This window comes from Schistocerca nitens, chromosome 7, assembly GCF_023898315.1.
Source record: "Schistocerca nitens isolate TAMUIC-IGC-003100 chromosome 7, iqSchNite1.1, whole genome shotgun sequence".
NCBI classification, from domain to species: Eukaryota; Metazoa; Arthropoda; class Insecta; order Orthoptera; family Acrididae; genus Schistocerca; species Schistocerca nitens.
The window spans coordinates 286,502,123-286,527,321 of NC_064620.1; the positions used below are offsets into that span (position 1 = coordinate 286,502,123).

A 25,199-nucleotide genomic window follows, 5' to 3' on the forward strand; every position below is an offset into this window, starting at 1 on the left:
CATCTTTAAATCATTTAAACCACTCAAACACTTGTGTTTGCGATAAACAATCATCGCCGTACACTTGTTGTAACATTACAAACGTTTCACTTGCAGATTTTCCTAGTTTGAAACAAAATTTGATGTTAACACGCTGTTCTTTCTGTACACTCAACATTTTCTGACGCACAGACAAAACGTCAACTACTTAAAACAGACGCCACGGACAGACTGAGTGCAGGAGGCAGATGAAACTCGAGCAGTAGGCGGAGCGAGAGTCACGTGACAGGCCACGCGACTTTCAGCCTTATTGCATTCGTTTTATTGTTTCACCAGTACTAGTCCGGTTTTTTTCTAGCCACACCTCGTACTCCCTTGCAATTATTCCAGTGGAGGCAGGAACACACGATATTTAACATAACTCCAGAAAAGGAAATCACATGCAACTAAGTTGTGTGACTGCAGGGGCCACTCAAGAAGAGGACGGTACATACAATACAGTGCTGAGGCAGTTCGGTATTGAGGTAATCACGAACATCTGACAGAAAGTGTGGTGCACTGCTGTTTTATTTAAAATAAAGTCTCCACTGTCTTGCTGTAATTGTGCGATAAGTCTTTGCTGCAGTATGTCCAGGTACACGAAACCAGTTGCAGTTTTCTCCACAAAAGTAGTTCACAAACTTTTAAAGGGGACATGGAAGAAAAGACGTTAATTTTAGATGAATTAGCGACGTGGTCCACAGTCTTGTGTCGGTGTTCTGTGCCCCAAACGTGCACGTTACAATGATTCACCTTTCCACACCAATTCAATGAGGTACCATCACTAAAAATCTACTTCTGTGAAAACTGTCTTCCTCTACTAGCTGCTGCAAGTCATTTGAAAAGTCAGAACATTGCTTACTGTCCCGAGTAGTCACCACATGTAAGTATTGCAGGCAATATGGTTTTACATCCAGATGTTTGCATAGAATATGCCAGACAGTTGACTGTGGTGTCTGTAGTTCTCTGTTCGCACGTTTTGTCGATTTGTTCAGGCCCCTGATGAATGATTCCAGCACAAACTCCACTCTACCTGCTGCTGATCGTGTACAGCCTGTTTCCTTCGCACCACATAAGTTGCCAGTCTCACAGAATATTTTGTTCCTCCCATTGACTGTTTTGCCTGTTGGAGCTTTTTTTGTATTAAATCGTCGCTGAAACATCGCAACTGATGCACATTCAGCGGATTCAAGGACACAAAACGCTAGGTTTCGATACGCCTGGCCCTTGTTGGTGCGCTCTGTAATTATGCTGAGGCGTGTATTATGAATCAAAAATTAGAGACAAGCTCTGTTCACTGATATGTTTCTCTTTCTGTTTGTCTTTAACTTTTCATGTAGTTGTCTTCTAAAATCGTGGAGATACACATGAATAACCTTCCACTTTTGAATACCTTGCTTTGCTGGAAATGTTGCTGTGTTGCTTTGATACAAGTAAGTGATGCTACAGGTTTGCTGGAAGTGACAACGAGATTCGTATCAGGAAGTTTAAGAACGTATTGCGACTTTAAAAAGTTATTTCTTCACTTAGTTGGACATAAAGCCCATTTTTTGCCATGGTGTGAACTACTCACATGCATAAATGAACGACTGGGGACATGTGTTGTTGAATGAATTCATCTGGTAGCACCTGCAGAAGCTCGTGGACAGTGGTGGGAGGATGTTCACGTCGCCATTACGTTAAACGGTTTTTAACTTTTCTGACTGTAATGTAAGCTGGCATTACAGTGGAACCACAATCTATGACCAGCAGTCACGAAAGTCTATAGGACAAGAAAATGGCAATCTTTTGACAGGTGCTGCAGTGCTGGTACTGAAAGCATCTACTCTGTAGTAACAGAGGAGTTGTATGATATCAACTGAAAAATTACTGTTTTTAATTGTGTAATTTCCCTGTTATTTCTCAAAACAAAACTAATATCCTGTCTTCCTGCTAATGTTAACATGTAATAACAGAATCAGGGCGCAATGTACAAAAACAGTTCATATTTACCAAGTCATATTTGTACCATCAAAAATCCTTTAAGAAGTAAAGTGAATTGTAACCTGACACTTTAGGCTCAAAAGGAAATGCTAATAAGTACATCCACATGTTTGGAATGTACTTTCGGGGATGTTTCATTTTATTTAATTATTTCTGCCTCAAATGAAATGAGTGCCACATCTAAATGAATTAGTGTAAACTCTATAATTGAATCTGTATGCCAGGTACTTACTGCTGCATTCGATTCTCCTCTATCCATGGTGTCCACAGAGCACTGCAATTTTTGCTTCCCATTGTTCAATACAGGTACAAGGGATCCTTTGGGTAATTTTCATTTGAATGAAACAGATGTGGGTTCTTGGGAGTATCAAATCCTGATGTCATTATATTCCATACGATTGTGTCCTTATAAACTGGCTACCTCAAAATGGAGAGCACAAATTTAATATCCTCCTTCACAATATCATTCCATCTCATCGCAATACGTCATATCCAGCTCCTGAGATGTGAAAATAAAAGATTACTCTACGAGAAAAAACATTCTGGATGCATGTTGCACCAAAAAACGTTTCAAACTATCAGTGCACTGTAGATGACTAACTCTTCAATTATATGCTGATTATAATTCTGATTTCTGGTACAGTTCATACTGTCACAATAAGGTCTGTAATACAGCTTTATTTGAATGTGCTTGTGCACTCTATATACACAACATACAATCTTTTTCATTGTGTGTATAGAAGCTACCTGATTGCGAGCACTGCAGTAGTGAAGTTGCAGAAATACTGTGTAAGTCTGGCTTAATTCAGTAGAAGTTCATTACCTGTTTTTCCAGTGTCTGATTTGACAAACAACATACTTCTCAGGAGCTGCTTCGATAGATTCTTGCTTGGTGTCTCTATATCGAGCAGCAATTTCACTCATCTAAAAAATTAGGTGATGCAGAGAAAATGCACAAAATACGCATTACTTCCTTTTAAGTAACTATCTCAAGAGTTTTATCGCAGGATGAAATTTTGCGTGGTGATGTTTGAAAGTGGTACATACTTCTACTTCATGCTTTTTTATCATTGCGGTTCCTCATTTAAAAAAACAGACAAAAGCTAGAATCAGCTACATTAGAACGAAATATGATCTCACATCGTAATAGGTCGTATTAGACTTATTTTCAGCTGAACTGTGGAGGGAAGCAATATGTTCATAGCTGTTAATCTTTACAATGGTTAGGATGTTTTGTGATTCCTTCCACTGATAATATGTAAAAGTATAATTACTCATATATTACAGTATTGTAGCACTTGTCCTTACAGGGATAATATCCACATTTTAACACACATCTGAAAAACTTTTAATCGCACTTTTTGCAAATCAGTCTTCGTTTCTCATATCAGTAACTAGCTTTCCAATACACCTTCTTTCATTTGGATCCTTCCCAGAAGGAGATTTAGTTCATTAATTAAATAATGTCATAGATTGGGGTAAAAATCTAGGAATCGAATCTTCACATAGTTTTGGACGAGCAAACCCTTGAACGCTTCCTCGCAGAACTGTACAAGTATCAAATGTTGTCATGTCCTCTTCTTCCGATGCTTAGTGCTGACTAAGGGTCTCTTGGAAAGCATCCAACTTTTCCTCGGAATTTCTCTGTATGTGTCCGTTTACTGCTTGCACATCCTGAGACATAGTAGATATGTGGCATCTGAATAATATCATTTAACTGATAATAATACAGGTTTACCATGGATAATGCGCCACCTTGTACTAACATGTTACATCCATGCAGTTCATTATATGGCTTTACACTCTCACACTAGCCTTAAATATCTTTTCTATAATAACAAATCAGTCAGGAAACGTACCTTTACAGTCGCATCAGTGGCCTTTGGATATCTAGGGAAGCAGTTTACCAGATGTTGCACATTTCACAACAATCAAAGTCAAAACGTTCATAACTCGTATTTCCATGAACGCAGTACTACATAGTTAGTATGTGGCCTTAACAGCGTTGTACATACTATGACTTGGGTTGTGTAAAGTAGGTCGTAGGAGTGCAGCCTTTCTCGAAGCCAGTTCTACGACCAGTGCTGATGGTAAGAGGGGGTGGGGGTGGAATGCGATGCATGTATGTGCAAGTTTTATATACCTGTGGAAGCCAGGCACATGTTATCTTTGAAACGCGCGTTGTTGCAAAGACATAATTTAACGCCAAGTAGCACAGCGGAGTGTGTCTCCGCTACGGTGTAATATGTGAGGTTAAGTTGGACATAGGGAATCATGTCACAGACGACAAGAAGTGACGATTCTCTTTTGGAAGAAAGAATCGAAAAAATAAGGAAAAACAACGAAAGAATTCAACGAAGATATTTGGTTAGAAAATTAAAAATTATTTGCATGATTACATTACCTCTTTGCCAATAAAAACGGACTTTTGCGTAATATCTAAGTTCGTGTGTGTAATGAAAAAAACGGAAATCTTTGGATGAGTATTGGATATTTATTGCTACTGCACGCAATAAAGCATGTTGGAATTACAATTGTACTTACACTGAAGCTGCATGTATATACTAAGAAATTTAACCAAATTTGACATCAGATACATCAGTAAACTAGCATACGATCCGAGACCGATGTAGGCCATTTGTGATACCGCTTTTTGTTGAGGCGCGAGAGAAATAACACCATGTGATGACTGAATACAGTAGTCTCTCTGTTCTCAGATGCATCACCACACACCATTTTATATACTTGTTTTGCGACTTCTGTAAAATAAAGGAAACCACAATAGTTACTAACGTCGCAGACCCTAATATCGAGAAGAAAAGCATGACACATTACTTCCTCATAATAAAAGTGGTGTAGCTGAAGTCACCGGGAAGGACAATAGTACAGTAATTTTGAATGAACTACGAAAAATATTAACTAATAATGACGCATCTTATTACAACTATCGAATCTGCTGCCTTCTAATGTGTTGTACCTTTTATTTCCGAAATTGTTTGGGTCCGGTAGAGATGAGTAACATACATCTGCAACCTAGTGTGTCATTAGCCCTTAGTATCCTTAGCTTCTTATGTTTTCTTAATCTTATGCGTTTTAAATATTGTAAACACGGGCACTTCTTGCATATTTATTTCATGTTTTCATTAACCGTGAATTCATACTATAATGCCTCTGTCTTCTTGAAAAGAAACTACTCTACCTTGTTGTTGAATGGTGACACAGAGCAGCATAACATGCTGTTGACACAGATTTATTGGTTTTTGAATTCTCAGTAAAGCAATAAGGTTAACCTTACTTGTTATGGAGCACAGTTATATCACTTTGAAAGAAAATCTAACGTATGGTGAACCATTCTAAAGGAACCTTAGCATGTAACTCCTATTTATCCATTGCGTTTTATGTAATGTGATCTACATCCCACCTGAACGCAAAATCATCAAGAAAAAAACCCACAGAGATATTGAGTGGGTCAGGGGATACATTAAAGCAAAACTTCTCTTAGAAACAAATTTTCCCACTGTATTGACCAGTAAACTATCACTTTATCGACTGATATTATTTGTGTTTATGAAGCTCAGTGTCAACTCCTAAATGCCATTTAGTAAAGTGTAAGGTTAGTACCAACTTTTGACTGTAAATTCCACAGTTACATTTAACAGCTGCTCTTATAATTTACTTGCATCATTTACATATACGTGCAAAGTAACATTTGTATCAACAAAGACCTGTTTGCAACACGTTATTAGTTTTTATGTAGTTTTTCAACATTTACTATTTGCCATACATTTTAAAGAAATTTTCATTCTTTTGAAATTAGGTTATTGGATATTTTGTAGGAGTGGCTAATGAGGTGTTTACTTAATTCATAGGGATTTCCAATTTCTAGCTGTATGTTATGTGGAAACTTGGTTGAAGACATTTGCACCAGAGTAAATAGCTTCATACTAATCCACAGAGAAGAATGCAAAGTCTACAAGAAAATTATTTTTGTGCCTTGTAACATGTTCATGAAAATTACAGTTCTGCTGTAACCACTTTTTATTATCAGCAACAAATTCCTATAAATATACTGAGAAGTGAGTGTAAAAATTTCAAGACCATTAAAAAGCCCTATCTGCAGTTGCCTACTTCGGCCACTATTGTTATTGATTGCTTTCACTAATGAAATACTTTATTTGCTTTAGGTGTATTGCTCCATAAGATAATTCCAAAAAACTGGGAATGAAAATATGTCACCACCCATGTCTTTAGGTAAATACAGTGAAATATTATTAAGTGCAAAACATGCTGAAATAAGCTTTCTGATGAGTTTTTCCATGTGTGTCTATTTTAACTTATTATAGATTTGGACACCGAGATAATTTACACCCACTGTTTCATTAGGGGTACGACCGATACTGTCAACATAAACTATTACCTGTGAAATAGTTCTAGGGCTGTCAGCTACACTGTATTTGATATTGTTTAGTTTGCACTCTTGATACACAAGAGATAGATACTCAGGTGACAGAGTATGTGAAGAATGAAATTTCTTTTTAGATTAGTTGAAAACACTGGACCCCCCCCCCCCCTTGCCCCTCTCCTCCCAGTATAAAAATCTGCCAGCTAAACCAATCGTTTCAACAGAATGGTTGGCAAATCCCTGGAGTGAGAACCTCAAAAATATTTGTTGCCTGAGTAATTCCAAAGCTCATGCGTCTCACTGAAAGCATTCATCATCACACCGTAATAGGAGCTGGGAGATGGTTAAAATCTGAAATGGAGAGTAGGGACCCTTTTGACAACATGTGGACTGTCCTTTGAAACATGCATTTTAACCAACAACTGTTTTATGTAACGCTTATATGTCATCTACCAGTTTTGGTCATAGACAATCAGCACCGGGTGTAAGGTAAAACAGACCAATTAAAAACATTTCCCCTTTTCCTTTTAAGCTGATACAGCATCGAGGTTGTCACAGTGTTTTTAACTGATGTGTTTTGCCTTACATCCAGTGATGATTGTCTATGACCAAAACCGGTACATGACATACACATTAAATAAAACAGCTGATGGTTAAAATGCATTTTCTAACAACTTAATGCTTGTTGGCTCTCGTCTCATGAAAACATTAAATTTGGAATGTGTGTCAGAAAGAGAGATTAGATTTCTGAGGAGGAGTGTTTATAGTAAGAAGCAGAAACATTGGGTTTAACTAGGTACAAAATGAATGTGACTGCAATCTGATATGATATTGCAGTGCCTGTGTTATTCTGATTATGAGGCCAAGTTCCCTTGGACATGTGAGCATGTCCAAAGGAACAGGAACAGCGGCAACTACAACCATTATGAAATAGATTAAATGAATTCCCGATTGCGATTAAGGACAACCATCAGCTGCAGAATGAAATGACAATGAAAATTAGTGCTGGGCCAGGACTCGAACCGGGACTTCCCGATTATCGCAGGCAGTTGCCTTACCATTTGGCTATTCCTGCACAACTCATGGCCAGATCCAAACTTTCGTATGTTGTCAATCATGCGTCTGCGACCTTCACTCGTACATCCATTGTGTATATATCTGTACGGGTCAGACATTGTACTTGAAAGTTGGTTGCCCGGTATTGGCAAACAAATATGAAATTGCAGTGTCTGTGTTATTTTGATTACGATGCAAGCTTACTTTGAACATGCATACATGCATGTCATAGGTGCATGGTTGATGGCAAATGGAAATTTAGGTCTGGCCGTGAGTCATGCACAGATAGCCAAATGGTAAGGCAGCCACTCATGATAAGTGGGAAATCTGGTCCCAGTCTGATACAAATTTTCATTGTCACCATTCCATTCTACAGCTGATGGTTGTCCTCATTCGCAATTGTGAATTCATTTAATGTATTTCATAATGGCTGTAGTCACTGCAGTGCCTGCATGCATGCATGCATGCATGTCCAAAGGAACTTTGCATCAGTCACTGCAGTATCGTATTTAACTGCCAATGCCAGGCAAGCGACTTCCAAGTACAACGTCTGATCTGTACGGGAATAAACATAATGGATGTGTGAGTACAGGTCATAGACACATGGTTGACAACACATGGAAGTTTGGGTCTGGTCATGAGTCATGCACAGATAGCAAAATGCTAAGGTGACAACTCATGATAAGCGGGAAATCCAGGTTCGAGTCCTGGTCTGGCACAAATTTTCACTGTCGTCATTCTGTTCTACAACTGGTGGTTGCCTTTATTTACAATTGCAAATTCATGTAATGTATGCAATCTAATATGCACGAGAGGAATCGGGCTCGGTGGACTTAGATTAATATCTGCCTCAATTAACTAGTATGTATAAGTATAATAGTATATTACATATTCTGGCTTCAGACAGACCTGATCGAAACGATAGTGTTACAGGTCTGATGTCACCAAAGGCGAAAAGGACACCAAGAAAATGAGGAGAGTGTTGAAGTTTGGTCAAACAGTTAGACAGTCTCCATAAACTTACTTATTCAAATTTGGCATACACAGAACAATTTTGGTTAAATGTGAATGAAACTATAATCGTCAATCGTAATGAATAAGTAAAGTAAAGTAATAAAAGACAACAAACACAACTTCTTTGGCACCATTTGGAGAATGTTACGAAAACGAATACTATTACTTTTGTGTTATAGGTGGGACTGCCAGGAAATTGATAGATAAAACTTACTAGCAACTCGTGCATCTGTAAAAAGGACCACACATGAAGACTATAAAAAATTTCCCTCTCATAACCTGGTGAAATATTTGTCATAAAATCCTAGGAATGTCTGGTCATAAGTACAGTCAATGCACTTGTGAAACTTTCCATTTGATCTCTTGAGAATCTGTCTGGTGAAAATGAAGTCAACAGACATAAAGCAGAAATATTAAATACAGCTTTCAAAAAAGGGATTCATCCGAAAAGGACACTCCCATACCAATGGCTGATTCACAATGGTTATTGTTACTAACAATGACATAGAAAAATAATTAAGAATTAAGATTACTTAAAGTAAACAAGGCACTAAGCCATGATGGATTTACAGTTAGATTTTACATTTAATGCGCTGTTGAATTAGCTCTAGTTCTAACTCATATTTGTTGAACTTACGTTGTGCAGTGACTCATCCTCCATGGTTGGAAAAGAATGCAGGTGACTCTTGTTTCCAAAAAGGGTAAAACACTAGGTCCACAGAATTACATAATAAATTTGTTGATTTCCTTCTGTTTTAGGAACATAGAGCATATTCTTGCTGATTTCCTTCTGTTATAGGAACTTAGAGCATATTCTGAGCTCAGATATTATGATGTTTCTCAAAGAAAGCAATCTTTTCTCAAAGAATCATCATGGATTTAGCAAAAACCTCTTGTATGATTACAACTTGCTTTATTCATGTATGATATTTTTCAAAAAATAAGAGCAAGTGAACAGGGAGAGTCTGTCTTCCCAGATGTCAGAAAGGTGATCTGCAATATATCATATCTTTGGCTGTTAACCAAGATACAGTTATATGGGATATTTTTGCAGATACGTGACTGGCACAATGAATATTTGACTTAAAAGGACTCATCATGTTATACTGGATGGCAAATGTTCAGGAACAAATATACACCTCTGGCTGTGTTCCAAGGAACCTTAGTAGCACTTCCTATGTGTTCAATATATATAGACTAATTAATTATCAGATAAATCAGCAGCACTATAAGTTTGTTTGCTGTCGATGTTGTTGGCTGCAGGAAAACATTGTTGGATGATTGTAAGGAAATGCTGAAAAACTTGGACAAAATTTCCATAATGTGTAACAAATGACAGCTTTATTCATATGTGGATAAATGAAAGATGATGCCTAGGACAAAGAGAAAGAACCCAGAAGTATCCAATTACAAGATTAGTGGTGAATATCATGACCATGTCACACAGTATAAGTGTTCAGGAGATAATAATATGAATCAGTATGAAATGGGACAGATATGTAAAATCAGGAATTTTGAAGATGACTGAGGGACGTAGACTTTTTGGAAGAGTTTTAGGAAAGTGCAATACATCTGTAGAGCTGTAGAGGAAATTACATAGAAGATACTAGTGCAGCTAATTCTACAGTATTGTTACCGGTGTTGGGAATCCTCCTCAAGTGGGCATGATCATAGATATTGAACAGATCCAAAGAGCATGTGTTTTTAGAAGAATGTGAAATCATTATGCAGCCATCATCACACATCTCATTTTTCCCCTCACTAAATATGAATGAAATTGGACAGAAAAACTGATATTATCACAAAATAGCTTCTGCCATGCACTGTACAGTGGCTTGCGCAGTACATATACGTAGATACATGTTTGTGTTATCCAAAAACAACACAAACTTTGAATTGGCCTAGTCCTTCGAAGCCATGGTAAGACAGTTTGTGTTGGTTAAGAAGAGTGAACATGGAACTGATCCTTATTGGTCTCCACATATTATGTTAGTTTCATTGCAGTGACATTGTCAGTGTGACCATCAGCTTTGTTTACACAGGTAAGACGACTGGCAGTAACGATATAACATTTTAGCTCATCAAGTATAGGTTTATGGTCCATACAGTCAAACGCTTTAGGATAATTTTTAAAACAATGGAGAATTCAGGATGGAATGTAACAATATAATGAAAAGGATAGTTGCTACTCACCATAAAGTGGAGATTCTGAGTTGCAGAAAGGCACAACAAAAAGACTGTCGGAAAGTTAGCTTTAGGCCAACAAGGCCTTTGTCAAATATAGATAACATACACACAAACACAACTCACACACACAATCACAGTATCTGGCAGCTGGAGCCTTTGACAAAGGCTGTGTTGTCCAAAAGCTAACTTTCTGCAACTTAGTATCTCCGTTTTATGGTGAGTATCAACTGTACTTTTCATTATATTTGTCTGGTTCGCAGTCGTGACTTCATTTGTGGGGTCTTGCATGGATTTCTTTGTGGGCAGTCTTTTATTAAAGCCAGAATGAGAGTCAGTTGTTGTTCTGCTCAGAAAATATGAACCAGCATTATGTCATAGGCCACTTTCTCAAAAACCCCTGAATAGACTGGAGGAAGTGTAGGTCTGTAATTATATTTGGTTTGCTTATCTCGAGTCTCATAGATGGGTGCTGCTGTAAAATTCTTGAGCCTGTCAGAAGATATGTCCTGAGTCATTGGTTGATTACAAAGATAGTTGAAGAATAGTGCTGTCTAGTAGTGAGCGCAAGATTTTAATACTGTGCCAGAAACAGAATCACAGTCAGTAGCATTACCATTATTACGATCTCCTTATAGACTGCACTTTTGAAAGCAATGTTTTCGTTTACATAAACAGTTTCTGCTGAATTAAAACTAATGCTTCTGTATGTGGTAGTTTAGTTGTATGTGAAATTTAATTCCTGTCACTGTTTTTGTTTAATATTGTTCCAAATTGTTATTAATTTATTCTTTTGAGCATAGTACAAATGTTTCACCTTTTTTTAAATACCAGTAACAGACTGGAATCTCTCAAAATACTGATGTTAATGGAGTGTCTATCTTTTCATTACGACATGTCCTCTGACTTAGGTGGAGCTATCTGTTCCTGGCAGAATATACTTAAATCCCAGGTATTATCCATGCCTTGTTCTTGACTATGTGTAGCCTAGCTCCATTTTGCTTTAGGGGAACACCAGATTCTAAATGCTGTGGGAATATATATAAAGCTGTATTTTCACTCTGCATTTTCTGATGTATAAATCTTTCACCACTTTTCTTCCTGTAATTTAACTTCGAACTTTGTGATCTAGTATTTTTTATGTTTTATGATATAATACTTTTCTTCTATAATTTGGATGTGACTAATCAGTATATTTCATTGTAAATATTTAACCATACCAGTCAAATTAATCATCAACTATTGCTTTTTCATCTAAATCAACTAAGGTAATTGTGTTCTTACATTTTCCAGTACACTTATTCTTTAATTATTTTGTTGGGTATAATAAAGACGGTTTCAACTGAACTGACGTTTGTACAATCGCTGTACAAAACACAAAATTAATTTTTATGTTTAAGTTTCCTCATTGTCTAGGATTAGCACTGGAGTTGTCATCCTACTGTGAGGGTATTCAGCAAGCTCCTATCTAACAGAAAACAAGAAACTGGGAATGCCTACCAGTCCAATAAGCAAATTAAAAACATTTCACTTTAGCCACTTCTGCAGATTATCTGACTGTCTAGATTCACACATTGAAAATTACTGTTAGCTACATTGCAAGTAGCAGTGTTCATTATGCAGCTGCATTTCAAAAAATAGTAGGCCTGTACTGTAGACAGGTTTCTGTGCTTACAGATGAAAGCTGCCATCAGAAGATAAACAACAGTTATTAAATATAACTGACACAGCAGCAGCTTTTTAAAAGTAGTGACTTTCCTTCTAATTTACTAGGTTACATTTAGCTGGTGAACCAGCCGATCCCATCCATGATGTCATAAAAATGACAGACATAAATATCTCATTGAAATTCAATGTGCATTATAATACATACATTAACAAGAATTGCAGTTATTCTCAAGTCATCACATTCGCTGACCAACTCACAACCAGACTTCCACCTTTCAAACTAACCTAGACATTAGACTACCTTATAGATCAACAATTCATCACAAATTATATTACTGATTCATATTTGTTGGCTTTCCCAACTCACAATCAAATGCACGTTACACACAACTGGTCTGTCACCACAAGCCATGTTCCAAAACATAATATAGAAGCCAAATAAATATTATGAATATTCTTTTCTATCTCTGTGTGCACAGGACACCACACGCCACAACATCAGTACTTCACAGGTCAAAGTTCATGTTCGGTATCGATAGGTTCAACTTACCCACCTTATTTTTTATATTGTGCACAGATTAAATTTCTATGACTTGCTTGTCTTTTGTTAACTTATACTTCAATTTGTTTGTCACTGAAGATTATCCTTCTCGATGGAATCTATGGAACACAAACTGTAAATTGCTTTAACACTATTTTCTTCAGTCTTTGTTTGGAATGCAAAACTGGACTTCAACAACTCCCGGTGTCCTATATAAACAGCGATTCTCCGCTATGGTGGTACTGCATTCAAAGACTCGATATCTGTTAATAAGTAAGGCCTGAGCCTTTCCTCTTATTGATTGTACAGTAGTATCATATTAGCTTTTATCCATCATTTCAGTGATTTCCATGTGATAAGTTGGTGAGCACAACTTCTGGTGACATCCCATTATCCCTTTCATTCTTCTGTGTACGTGGGTATTAGAAGTTTGTCAGTATCTCAGTGTGCCTGTTGTTGACATTGAACCTGTTGTTGACAAGATATGAAACCTAAAACAATTAGTAATTTTTTTATGACCTAATATTTATGACTGAAATATGTTAAAAAAGGTTTGTAATTTAACTGTGCTGTTTGTCACTACTTCCAGGAAGTGGAAGCTGATAAACAGAATGCTGCAAAATTAAATGCTCTGGTCCAGCTATCTCCTCCACATGAAGATGAAGAACCACGGTTCAGTCATCCAAGATTACCAAAGAAGTCTGAGAGGGACGTGCATGAGCAAGGTCAGGAGAATGAACTAAGTTATTCACCGAGAGCCTCAGCTCGTGAACATAATCGATTTGGTCCATCAGCACAACCATATACCAGCACAAAAAGCCACAGTTTCTCGCAGGTAAAGTTATATTTGTTGTTTTTGTTTCCAGTTATGTGATATAAAGTTTCATCATCATCATCATCAGTTATCTCCTATGTTAGCAGGTCCTTTGCCTCTCCATTTTCTGCGATCCATTGCTTCCTTCTTAAGGCTGCTGTATGTTGTACCGTCCATCATGTCATCCAGTATCTGGAATCTCTTCCTTCCTCACTCCCTTTTCCCTTCTACATAACCTTATAAAACTGTTTTTATCAGTCCGTCATTCTTTCTTAATATATGCCCAGTCCAGTTTCTTTTTCTTCTCTTTATTACATCTAGTAACTGTCTTTTCTCTCCCACTCTTCTCAGTACCTCTTCATTTTTTATGCTGTCCATCCAACTTATTCTTTCCATCCTCCGCCATGTCCAGATCTCAAAAGCCTCCAGCCTTTCTCTCTCTTTCTTCCTCATAGTCCATGTTTCTGCACCATACAGAAGAACACTCCATACAAGGCATTTTATGAGTCTCTTCCTGAGTTCTTTGTCCAGACCGCTGCAGAAAATTCTCCTTTTCTTATAAAACGCCTCTTTTGCCATTGCTATCCTTGTTTTAATTTTTGTGGTGCACTTCCAGTCAGTGTCTATCCTGCTTCCAAGATACTTAAAAATTTGCACCTGTTCTAGTATTTCTTCATTCAGCATAATTTTTATTTCCTTATTTCCTCCTAGTGCCAATACTTTTGTTTTATTTGTGTTAATTTTCATTCCACATTTTTTCCTTTTAGTTTCAATGGTGTCCACCGAATCCTGTAATTCTTTTTCCCCTGTGGCTAGAAGGACCATGTCATCAGCAAACCTCAAACACCCTATTCTTCTTCCTCCAATTTCTACACCTTTGTCATCTAATGAGCATTAGTCCACCATGTTTTCCAAGTAGAGGTTGAAAAGAGTAGGTGATAGACAGCATCCTTGTCTTACTCCTTTTCCTAGTCCAATCCAGTTTGTACTTTCTCCTCTCACTTTAATTCTTTTTGATTAAGATATAATGAGTTTACAAGTCTTCTGGTTTTCCAGCCCACTCCCTTTTCCCTCATTATAGTCACCAGCTTGTCCCAAACCACATTGTCAAATGCCTTTTCTAGATCGATGAAGCACATATATAGGTCTCTTCCTTTTTCAATAAACCTTTCTCCCAAGATTCGTAGGAGCCCTATTGCATCTCTGGTGCCCGTATTCTGCCTAAAGCCAAACTGCTCCTCGCCAAGATTCTCCTCCATTACTTTTTCAAATCTTTTATTAATTATTCTTAACATCACTTTGGCTGCATGTGAAATGAGACTGATTGTCCTGTGCTCGCTGCATTTCTTGGTTCCTTGTTTTTTCGGTAATGGAATCATTACTGTTGTCAGAAAGTCCGCAGGCCATTCACCACTGTCATATATTTTATTACATAATCTCAATATTCCTCTTATCCCATCTTGGTTCAAGCATTTTAATATTTCTCCCGGTATCGTATCTGTACCTACCGCTTTGCCATTTTTCATTGCAGCTATGGCAGAGTGTACTTCTTCCATTATGATGGTTGGTCCTTTCTTGTCATCACTTACACTGTTGTGTGATTCAAGTTCCAGAGTTTCGGGTTTGCTATTTGTGTCATATAGCTCCTTTAGATATTCTTCCCATCTCTGGAGGACATCTTCACGATATTTGTACACTACCTCTTCGTCTTTACTCAAAATTTCCATAGTAGCACTTCCTGCTCTGTTTTGTTCCCATGTCATAGTCTTTACTCTGTTGTGTAGTAAGTTGTATCTTCCTGTCCCACCCAGTTCTTCAATTTGAACACATTCCTCTTTTAGCCATTTTTTCCTAGCCTGCTCTGTTTCTCTTCGCAGTTCATTATTTAACCTTCGGTATATCTTTCTTGCATCTTCAGTGATGTTGTTTTTCAATTTTCTTCTTTCTTCCATCTTGGAAATCATTTATTGCGTGACCCATGGTCTTTTTGACCTTTTCCCTTTTACATATCCTATATTTTGCTGTCCTGCTTTAATGATTCCTTCTTTCAGCATATTCCAGTACTCATTGGCATTATCAGGTGGTTCTTTGTCTCGTAATGTGTTTAGAAACTCCCAAGACAGTATTTCTGTAATTTGTCCTTTGTTGGATGTTATCTTCTCTAGATCCCACTTCTTCACCATGGTCGCCTTCTTCAGTTTTTTCATTCTTATTTCTATTTCTGCCATAAGTAAGTTGTGGTCACTATTAATATCTGCACCTGGTAATCTGTGCACCTTCTTGTTTCCATTCCTGTATCTTTCTTCTACCATTATAAAATCAATTTGGTTTCTGTAATTATCCCCTGGTGATTTCCAAGTGTAGATCTTCCGCTTGTGGTTCTTGAACCATGTGTTTGACGCTATCAGCTGCCTTTCCCTGCAGAAGTCAATTAGCCATTCACCTCTATCATTTCTCTTTCCAAGACCATGACTGCCTACTATGTTTCCCTCTTTCCATTTTCCCACAATGGCATTCCAGTCTCCCATTACTATTTTGCAGCATTTTTTATTTTCATCCCTTATTCTCTCTATTACATTGTATGTTTCCTCTACAATTTGGTCATCATGTTCTGAAGTTGACATATACACCTGGACAATCAGTAAATATTTTAGTGCTCCTTTCAGCCTTACACCAATGACCAGGTCATTTGCATAGTCTACGTATTCCACACATTTAGCCAATTCCTTTGTCATAATCATTCCTACTCCATTCGTTCTTTTTACTTCTCATTCTGAGTAGTACAACACATATTCATCTGACTGCAACTCTTCATGTCCATTCCATCTTATCTCAGCAACTCCTACATGGTCCATATGATTCTTTTCCATCTCTCTTTTAAAGTTTTCTAGTTTTCCTACTTGTAGCAGAGTTCTAACATTCGAGGTACCAATTCTCGTTTTGATTTTTTGCCTCCTTTCAAGTTGTTCCCTCGCACCTCCCCCACGTCACCTCCCCCCCCCCCCGCCCCCCCCCTCTGGAGATCCAAATGGAGGACTATTTTACCTCCGGACACTGATTTAACATGAGAGGAAGCCATTTTTGTGCATAAAATGGAGACTGCATTATGCAGGGGAGATACTCTGCAGTGGTATTCCTTTGCCTTCCGCAGTTCTTGAGGCCACCCCTAACATTGGATACAGACGTCTTTTGAAGCCACCCGCTCCGGGTCAGACGCTGCATGTGAAGTATAGGTAGGAAAATGAAAGCCTCCTAGCCCTCGAAACCTAATAGCGTCAGGGTCGGAAAAGAACGAGAACTGGCTGAGGGTGGCCAGATAGGAAAGGTAAAAGTGAGGAGCCTGGCATAAGTAAGTGGAAGCAATGCCAGGACTCAGCTCAGGGCCCCGTGGTCGCCAGCCACGTAATCACTACGTGTGACTCCCTGAGAAGATTCATCACAGCAAATTTAATGTAATACAAGCATAATCTTATGTCCCAAAAAAACAATTTAATATTCCTCACTTTGTTCTGTCAAGTTTTTATACTGCACTATGTATATTTGAAAATAATAAAAAGAAGGAAACAAAACTAAATTGGACATATATTAAGTAAGAAGGAGAGCTTATAAAACAGTCTTAGAAGGGTTTGTGGAAGAAAAGAAGAGGTGAAGGAGGAAGAGATGTAATGGACTGCAGCACATACAGGAACATAAAGAAGGAAATGGAGATGCAAAGGACCTCCTAATACAGCAGAAAACTGATAATGATAACACTTATGCATGGGGGTCTAAGACTGAGCCCTCTGCAACATGCAGACCTTAAACTTTACAAAATTGTTCTCCTCATGTAAACGTTTATTTTATTTACAAAGTATTTATTTAATTTGGGGGTGGGGGTTAATTATGGAAGTTTGGAGAAGGTAATGCAGATTGTTGTGTTTTGGAGAACTTCACATCTTTGTCTAGTACTATCCTTAAGGATATAAGCACCAGTGCATCCTCTCAGATCAGTAAATCCCATAATGTACCTTGTATGAAAGTTGTTCACAAAAACTTCATAGGCCCATGTCACCTTGATTGTCTGGGATTTTTGTGATATGCTTAGAAAAATATATTCCAGTGGCTCAATTCTGTCATAAAAAATGACTGCACAATAATCAGTTCACAAAGAAAGTGCATATCATTCTTTAGCATACACATCTTGCTTTCTTCACATGTGCAAGCACTGCTGAAGAAGATGAAGACATATGGTTGCTGCTTTCTCTATGAGTTTTGATATGCTAATTTTCTTCCTGATTCAGATATGTAGTGTGCACCAGCATGAAGATAGGCACATAAAATTTCTTTTAAGATTTTGTGATGGCCACCAAATGAGTCCCAAGAATATGCTAAATGTGCTCACTGGTGCAGCAGACATTATTTTTTAAACAATCACACTGCTTATGTTGGGCACCCTGGCCACCTTTCATTTTCAAGAGGGATTCATTCGTATTTCACAAAAAAAGTTGAGAGGAGACAAGGATCTGAAAATGCCAGATGCAATTGCTCAAGACACTTCTTTTCTCTGAAAATGACTTTGATATTGTAAAATGTAATTATACAAAATACTCTAAATTAAAATAATTTGCAGACACAGCTATACAATTATTTTAGTTGTGGTGATTGTTGTTGAGTTCTGGACTGTGTACATTGGTCACTAAGGCATTAGTTTAGCGTAGGCACAAGAGGGTAGTCCCGGGTAACAGATGAGTGGCGAGAAAAGTAGTTTTGAGTGCTGAAATGTGAATTTTTTATTATTGTTTGGCATTTGTTCCCTGACTTTAGGCATTTCGTGGAATATGTGGTGCAGTCCAAGACTGTAGTTACACTGCTGGCCCTTAAAATTGCCTCATCAGGAAGGATAGTAAATGAAGAAATTTTACTTGATGTGCATGGAATACATAGAAAAATTTATAGGTGGCATATACAGGGTGTGGAATTTAGTACATACAATTGCCGCCTCTAGCAGGAACAGTGGCTCTGACAGGGCTGGTTGTGAAGTCCAACTGAGCTTGGGTGGCAGATAAGGCTATGGCATTTCACGATGCTAAAACTATGAGCCATACGTGATCAGTTGTGATGTCTGATTAGAAGTGGTGTGCCAACCTCTTGGCATTTCGTGACCAGACATTTTCATTGGGTGAGTGGTTGGGGAAGTATTACCAGGGTCATAATCGAACATTTTGTATCAAGGTAGGTGAGAGCAGCACAGGCAACATGTAGTCATAGCCCAGTCAACAAAGACCACAAAAAGTTGAGTAGGGAAAATATCATGCAGCCACAAAGTTTTGTACAGTGGTAGGAGGAAGTGGCATGAACAACATACTATGAATCCCCACTGGTGGGGTTATGTGTGGGAGGGAGGGTGATTAAATATCACTTTTCTTTGTTTTTCTTAAATCACTCAAAAACTTCATTTTCTAGAAAAAATGTTCTCTAGTACTAAATTAAACTACATTAAATTTCCTGCAAAAATGACAATATTAATTTTTTCTATAGGATAATAGGTTTCACGTTTTAGGGGCTGGAGAAAAATCACAGATTATTGAAATACTATTTTAATGGTATAAAACTGCTGTTTATTAAATGAAGGGGGACTAAGAACAAATATTGTACAGGGTGTAACGAAAGTGTACGGCACAAATTGCAGGACAGATTCCTCAAAAGTAGATGTTTTTATGAACATGTGTCTGAAAACACTTTGTATCCATGTTAAAACTCATTTTCTCAACTCATTAATCATGGGAAACACACATGAGAAGAATGCATGAGCATACCACATGCAACTCTTTCTCACAGGAGATGTTCAATATGCCCTCCATGGGCATTGATTCATGCATCAACCTTCGTTCGTAGTGAATCTTGGATGTGCTGATATTCCCCTGGAGTATTCCATATGGTTTTTCAGCCTTCGATAATACGGGCATGGATACTCTGAACATCTTGTACTAGAGTTCCATGCACAAGAGCTTTCAAATGCCCTCACAAATGAAAGTCCAGTGGGTTTAGGTCCAGAGAGCATATAGAACAAGCAGTTGGTCCATCTCTACCGATCCATTGGCCCCCGAATCTTTGATTAAAACTGCAGTCAAGTTGGCAATAACATTTGATTACTATTACTGGTTTCAACTTACATTAAAGCCATCCTCACATTTTTTGGCCCCCCTATGGCTGGTGCTGGCGGCTCCTCGTTTCTTCACGTGATACCATGATCGTACACCCTGAACTGGTAATAATAAACACATGTTATTGCGATCTCGATTGTTGTTTTAAACAAAGTTAGCATCAGATCGCTGCATTCCACAGACAATGTTGTCTAAATTTATGTCACTGAATCTGTTATTTAGAAGCCGATTTACATTAACTATAAAATGGGGAGGTGCTCCATCGTGCATGAAACATGTTTTGTCGCACAGCTAAAGTCATATGTGCTAACAGATCAGGTAGAATATTCTCTTCAAAATTATGATAACTTTGTCCATTGAGACTGGGTGGAAGAAAGTAAGGCTGTATCAAACAGTAACAAACAATGCCAAACCAAACATTGGCAGAAAATCTTGTTTGATGTCTAAATGATGCCCCATATATGAACAGTTGCACTAAAATTAGGGTTGATGCTTTGTTGAATAAACCAGTCACAGAAGAATATCTCTGCAGGAAAATCAGCTGCTGATAGTGCCTGCACATGCTGTAAATGGTATGGATACAGCTGATCCTCATATAACACTCACCTGACAGTCATGTGGTGAACATTCCGTGTTGCAGCTACATGCCTTGTACTGACACTAAGGTTCTCGTCAACTGCATGGAGAATTGCTGTCTCCTGTTGTGGTGTCCTTGTCCATCTGGTCTCTTCCGGTGGCGAATATCAGGGTTAAATGCCAAATATTCCCTAAGACAATGATCAATACCTTCAAACGTTTTCCTGTTGGGGCACCTTCTTCCCAGAAATCTCTTCCAGTATAAACAGTAAACGCGATTTCCATTGCCATCAGCTAATCCATATGTCAAATGGGCATCTGCCAACTCTGCATTTGTGTACACTGCCACTGCATGAGCCAAATCTGTGATTAAATATACATAGTTACACATGTGCTTGCAATGGTCATACTGATCACTGGAACAGTTGATGTTACCCGTAATCAAGCAGCGATGTACTTCTCATGGCAACAAGGACATGTAAAACAAAACACTAGCAGTGCACAATGTAACCAGATGTCACCAAGGGAGCATCTTCCCCATGATCATATCATTTTGTTCTTGTGTGTTTCCCATGATTATTGAGTTGGAGAAAATGATTTGTAATATAGAAACAATGTGTTACCAGATCCATGTTCATGTAACATAATTTTTTCGTCTTGGTGTGAGGAATGTGTCCTGCAATTTGTGCTGTATATTTTTGTTACAGCCTATAAGTGTGTACCATGCCAAAGTGCAGTGGAGGTTTATTAAGGCATAAAGTGTATCCTTGCGGGTGTATCAGAGTTGAGGGGGTGGGTGAGGTGAATGGTAGAAGCATGTGGGAATGCAGGATGCCAGATTGTGGTCATGCATTTCCATCCTTCATAGTGCAGCTGCACTCAAGAGCTAGTCATTTGCTTAGCCAAACATGTACTACACTTATGCCATTTTTGTTGCATGCTGCTCTCCTGATGATGCTCCAGTTTTAACTGCAAACAGTCTTTTTAGCTGTAGCAGGTGTTCCATGAGCCAGAAATCAAAATGAACTAATAATGACGATTAAAATTCTGGAGTACCCATAATGATCTGCTGGCTGTCATAATCAATACAGATAATAATAAACTGTCACTTTGGAACATGAGTCAGGGCTATTGGGTCATTTTGTTTGTGCCTTTTTTCTTGAAACTCATGTGTCTCCTTAAAGTATTCTGTTGAAAAAGAAAATACAATTTTTAATGGAAACTTCATATTTATTTTTGTTTGTTTTTAAGTAGTGAATTTGCCACTCCTACTGATGTTCCTGTTCCAACAGTTGCCAAGCAGACACTCCACCTCTCACAAAGGAAACATCCCTCCTTGAATAGCTGTAGCTGTATAAAAATGATTTTAAAGTACAGAGATGTGTGTTTCCTATCACCTGACAATGCCATTTGTCTGTAAAATAACTGATTTTTGAAGGTTAACATATTTAAAGATTACAGAAGTACAAGTTGTTGAAGGAACAATATTGTGTAACAGACTGTTATAACTACCGTATTTACTCGAATCTAAGCCGCATTTTTTTTACCAGTTTTTGTAATCCAGAAAACCGCCTGTGGCTTAGAATCGAGTGCAAAGCAAGCGGAAGTTCTGAAAAATGTTGGTAGGTGCCGCCACAACTAACTTCTGCCGTCAAATATATGTAGCGCTACACAGGCATGCTTTGCAGGCACAAAGATAAATAATGGTGCCAAAACTTCTGCATCAGTAAATAAATTTTTTTTAAAAAGTGGAAGACGAGCTTTTTTCTCCACCCCGAGTTTCGACCACTCAATTTTCATACATTATCCAGCGAAGTAAATACAAATTCCGTGTTGTTCATCTTCGAATGTAGCAGCATTCCAATGTACTACGAAAATCTGACTGACAAGACTGTTTGGGATGTTTGTCAATATGGCCAACTCTACGTTCTGAATTTTTTCCTACCTGTGAGAAGAGATGGTTGCTAATTGGAACTTTTATGAATTGTGAATCACATGCAGTATTCTCTTCATCATAAGAATAATATGAATATAAACATTTTGCCATTTATTGTTTCGTGTTTGCTGCTATCTCATTTAAATCCTGTCTGCCTAATAAACTACGAAACTAGAGTGAGACAACAGCAAACGCGGAAGAATATACATATCATGTCATGTTTGTATTCGTATTATTCTTATGCCTAATAGTGATACAGTCAGAAATGAAGCACAGCAATTGACTAGATTTTTAAATCTAAGATGACTCTAATTTCTGTGCAGAATGTAATGTGCTAAAGAGATGCCTGCAAAGATTTTCAAACGGAGAAAAATTTTCGCTAAACTCTCGTTAAGAACATCTTCTATCATACGCAGTCTATTATTTGGTTCTTGTTGATCATTATCAAAGAAAGCAGCAGTATAAGTAACAACAAATAGCAGTCTCTTGCTGTTGTTTCGGTTATGAGATAATTCCTCTCTTTTTTTATTATTGTAAGCCACGGTAGCGCGCTCAAAAGCAAGCCATGCCACGACAAACAATGCATGACACAGTACAGTAATGCATTTTCAGCTTAGAGTGATGTAAACACCTATAACAAAAAGAACGGCACTTATCAGATCAAAGAAAAATATGCAATCAATTCGAACCAGACGAAGCACGTGAAAAAGGAAGGGTATCCGTATAAATACGGCCGGAGCGCCTGACGCATAGCAATGGCTACCTGGTAAAGCTTAACTGCTAAGCTTACGACTCAAACCAAACTATTGTAGCTGTATCGTCATTCATTCGACCTAAATTGTGTCGCATATTACAATGGATCAACTTTGTTTCGATTTGGAGATGCGGCCTAAAACTTTTTTCTCCCCTTGAATTTCGAGTCTCAAATTTCAGGTGCAGCTTAGATTCGGGAAATTTTTTTTTCCTTGATTGCGAGTCTCATTTTTCAGGTGCGGCTTAGATTCGAGTAAATACGGTAGTCAATTCACAAAGGTATTAATGAAATATTATACAGCAAAGAGTTGAATATTTGCTTGAAACAATGTGTGTTAACACATGTTTAATTCTGCTCTTTGCAATAAATAAAGCTCTCACTTCCTGGCACAAAATACTTTTGATTCCATATGTTAGCCACCTTTTCTCTCAGCTTCCACTGTTTGCTCATTTTTCTTCTCGAAGTCTAAAATTAATTGTCATGAGACATTTGAGAGCTCCATAGCATGTGGCTTGTCTTGATTCATGGTTTGACACGTTTTCATCTATTTTCATATGTCATTCATGCTGTGATCACATGTAAAGATATGAGTGTAATGGTCATGCTTTGGATGTCTTCTTCTGAGACTTGCTACACATGAGGAAAAGGATATTTGTAGGACTTGCAGCCAAATTAATTTAGTTGTCTAGTGTTATGTTCTTGATAGTGAAATGTACTTGGACTCGAGACCACAGAATGGAGCTGTAGGAATGATCCTGGTGTGCACTAGAATTGTGCCAGTTGTTGACAATAAATCTTCAATAGACAAAATAATTTGAAGAACATACTGTTTATTTTAGGTGCCTTACTTAATTCCTTTGTTTGTAATGGACAAAAATTACAGCTATTTGCTAATACCTAATGATATTTTAGGATGATGGACCACCTCCAGATCCTGTGTACAACTTCTTGGCAGATCGACAGCGTGATCCGAGAGCCAGTCCTCGTGGTGCTCCATTTCAAAGAGGAGGTCGTGGTAACCGTGGCATGCCAACACAGTATAGAGAGAGAACAGGGCCACCTGAAACAAGGGTGAGTATTGATTGCACATTTTTATTTGGCCCTTTAGGGAGGCAATGCTGGGAGCAGAAGCTTATGATGACTAGCTTGTGGTGCCTGCTTCTTCCTTAGTAGTGCTTACAGGTTATGAAGGAAACAAATGTGTAATAGGTAAATGTGTTGCAGAAGTGACATGAAAGTAGCTGGAGAGCTGCTAGAAGGAACAGGTACCAGTAAAGCCTCTTCACTCATCTTTGTAAATGATACTGGCAATCACTAGGCACAGCACCACATGTGAATCAATACTATTCACGCAATGGCTATTTATTGTAGTGATGCACAATACTATTGTGTATCTAAAGTTGGCAATGGCCATGAACATTCCAGAGCGGTCTGAAATCAGCAGACATTCATCGATCATAGGGGGATCAAGTAAAAGTGTGTCATTAGTATGTGCATGTGTTTGCGTGGGAGTTGATAGGAAAGTTTTGGACTAATGCCAGCAATCATAACAATTTGTTATTTGTTGCATATATCAAAACTGAGTCGATATCCATTGTGAATTGTGGTTACTACAGTCAATTTAGAAAATGTACACAGTTTACAAACTCCACTGACAGAGAAACGCAAACAGACTATCACCAAACAATTTAAAATTGCTACACTTATCTTTGGTTGCAAATCACAGTCTTATAACACGCCCATCTATAAAACTGTAGATCTGTTGTCCGTAGTCTGGATTTTGCAGTATTCATGCCCAGGATCTTCACTGAAGTCTTGCTGCTTCTCCAAAAACTAGGTTGCAGTTTCATTTGTACTGATCACATTAGCATAGGGAATTTAAACTGATGTATGTTCATGTTGTGATTATTGGTGAGCCACCAGTTTCTTACTGTAGCCTGCTATCACAATAGTCTGTACTTATGTACAAGATATTAAGGACCTGGTTGCCTTCCAGAGTAGTTTTCTAGATTGTAGCCGATGCCTTTTTACATCTCAGTGGAATAGTTGTATCATTTTAGTAGAAAATTCTTGTAAGCTAAACCTTCTTTTGCAAGAGAGTGTTGGTTCC

At 37.9% G+C, this 25,199-nt stretch overlaps 1 protein-coding gene across 2 annotated transcripts in view; it reads left to right on the forward strand.

Moving 5' to 3' along the window:
* Window positions 1-4,205: 4,205 nt before the first annotated feature.
* LOC126194896 (uncharacterized) overlaps window positions 4,206-25,199 on the forward strand; it is a 183,296-nt gene continuing 162,302 nt past the window's right edge. For both annotated transcript variants that reach the window (XM_049933249.1, XM_049933250.1), the window contains exons 1-3: window positions 4,206-4,368; window positions 13,456-13,701; window positions 24,002-24,160. In XM_049933249.1, coding sequence (XP_049789206.1) covers window positions 4,276-4,368; window positions 13,456-13,701; window positions 24,002-24,160 — 498 coding nt within the window. In that variant the 5' untranslated portion in view covers window positions 4,206-4,275. The remainder of the gene's footprint in view (window positions 4,369-13,455; window positions 13,702-24,001; window positions 24,161-25,199) is intronic.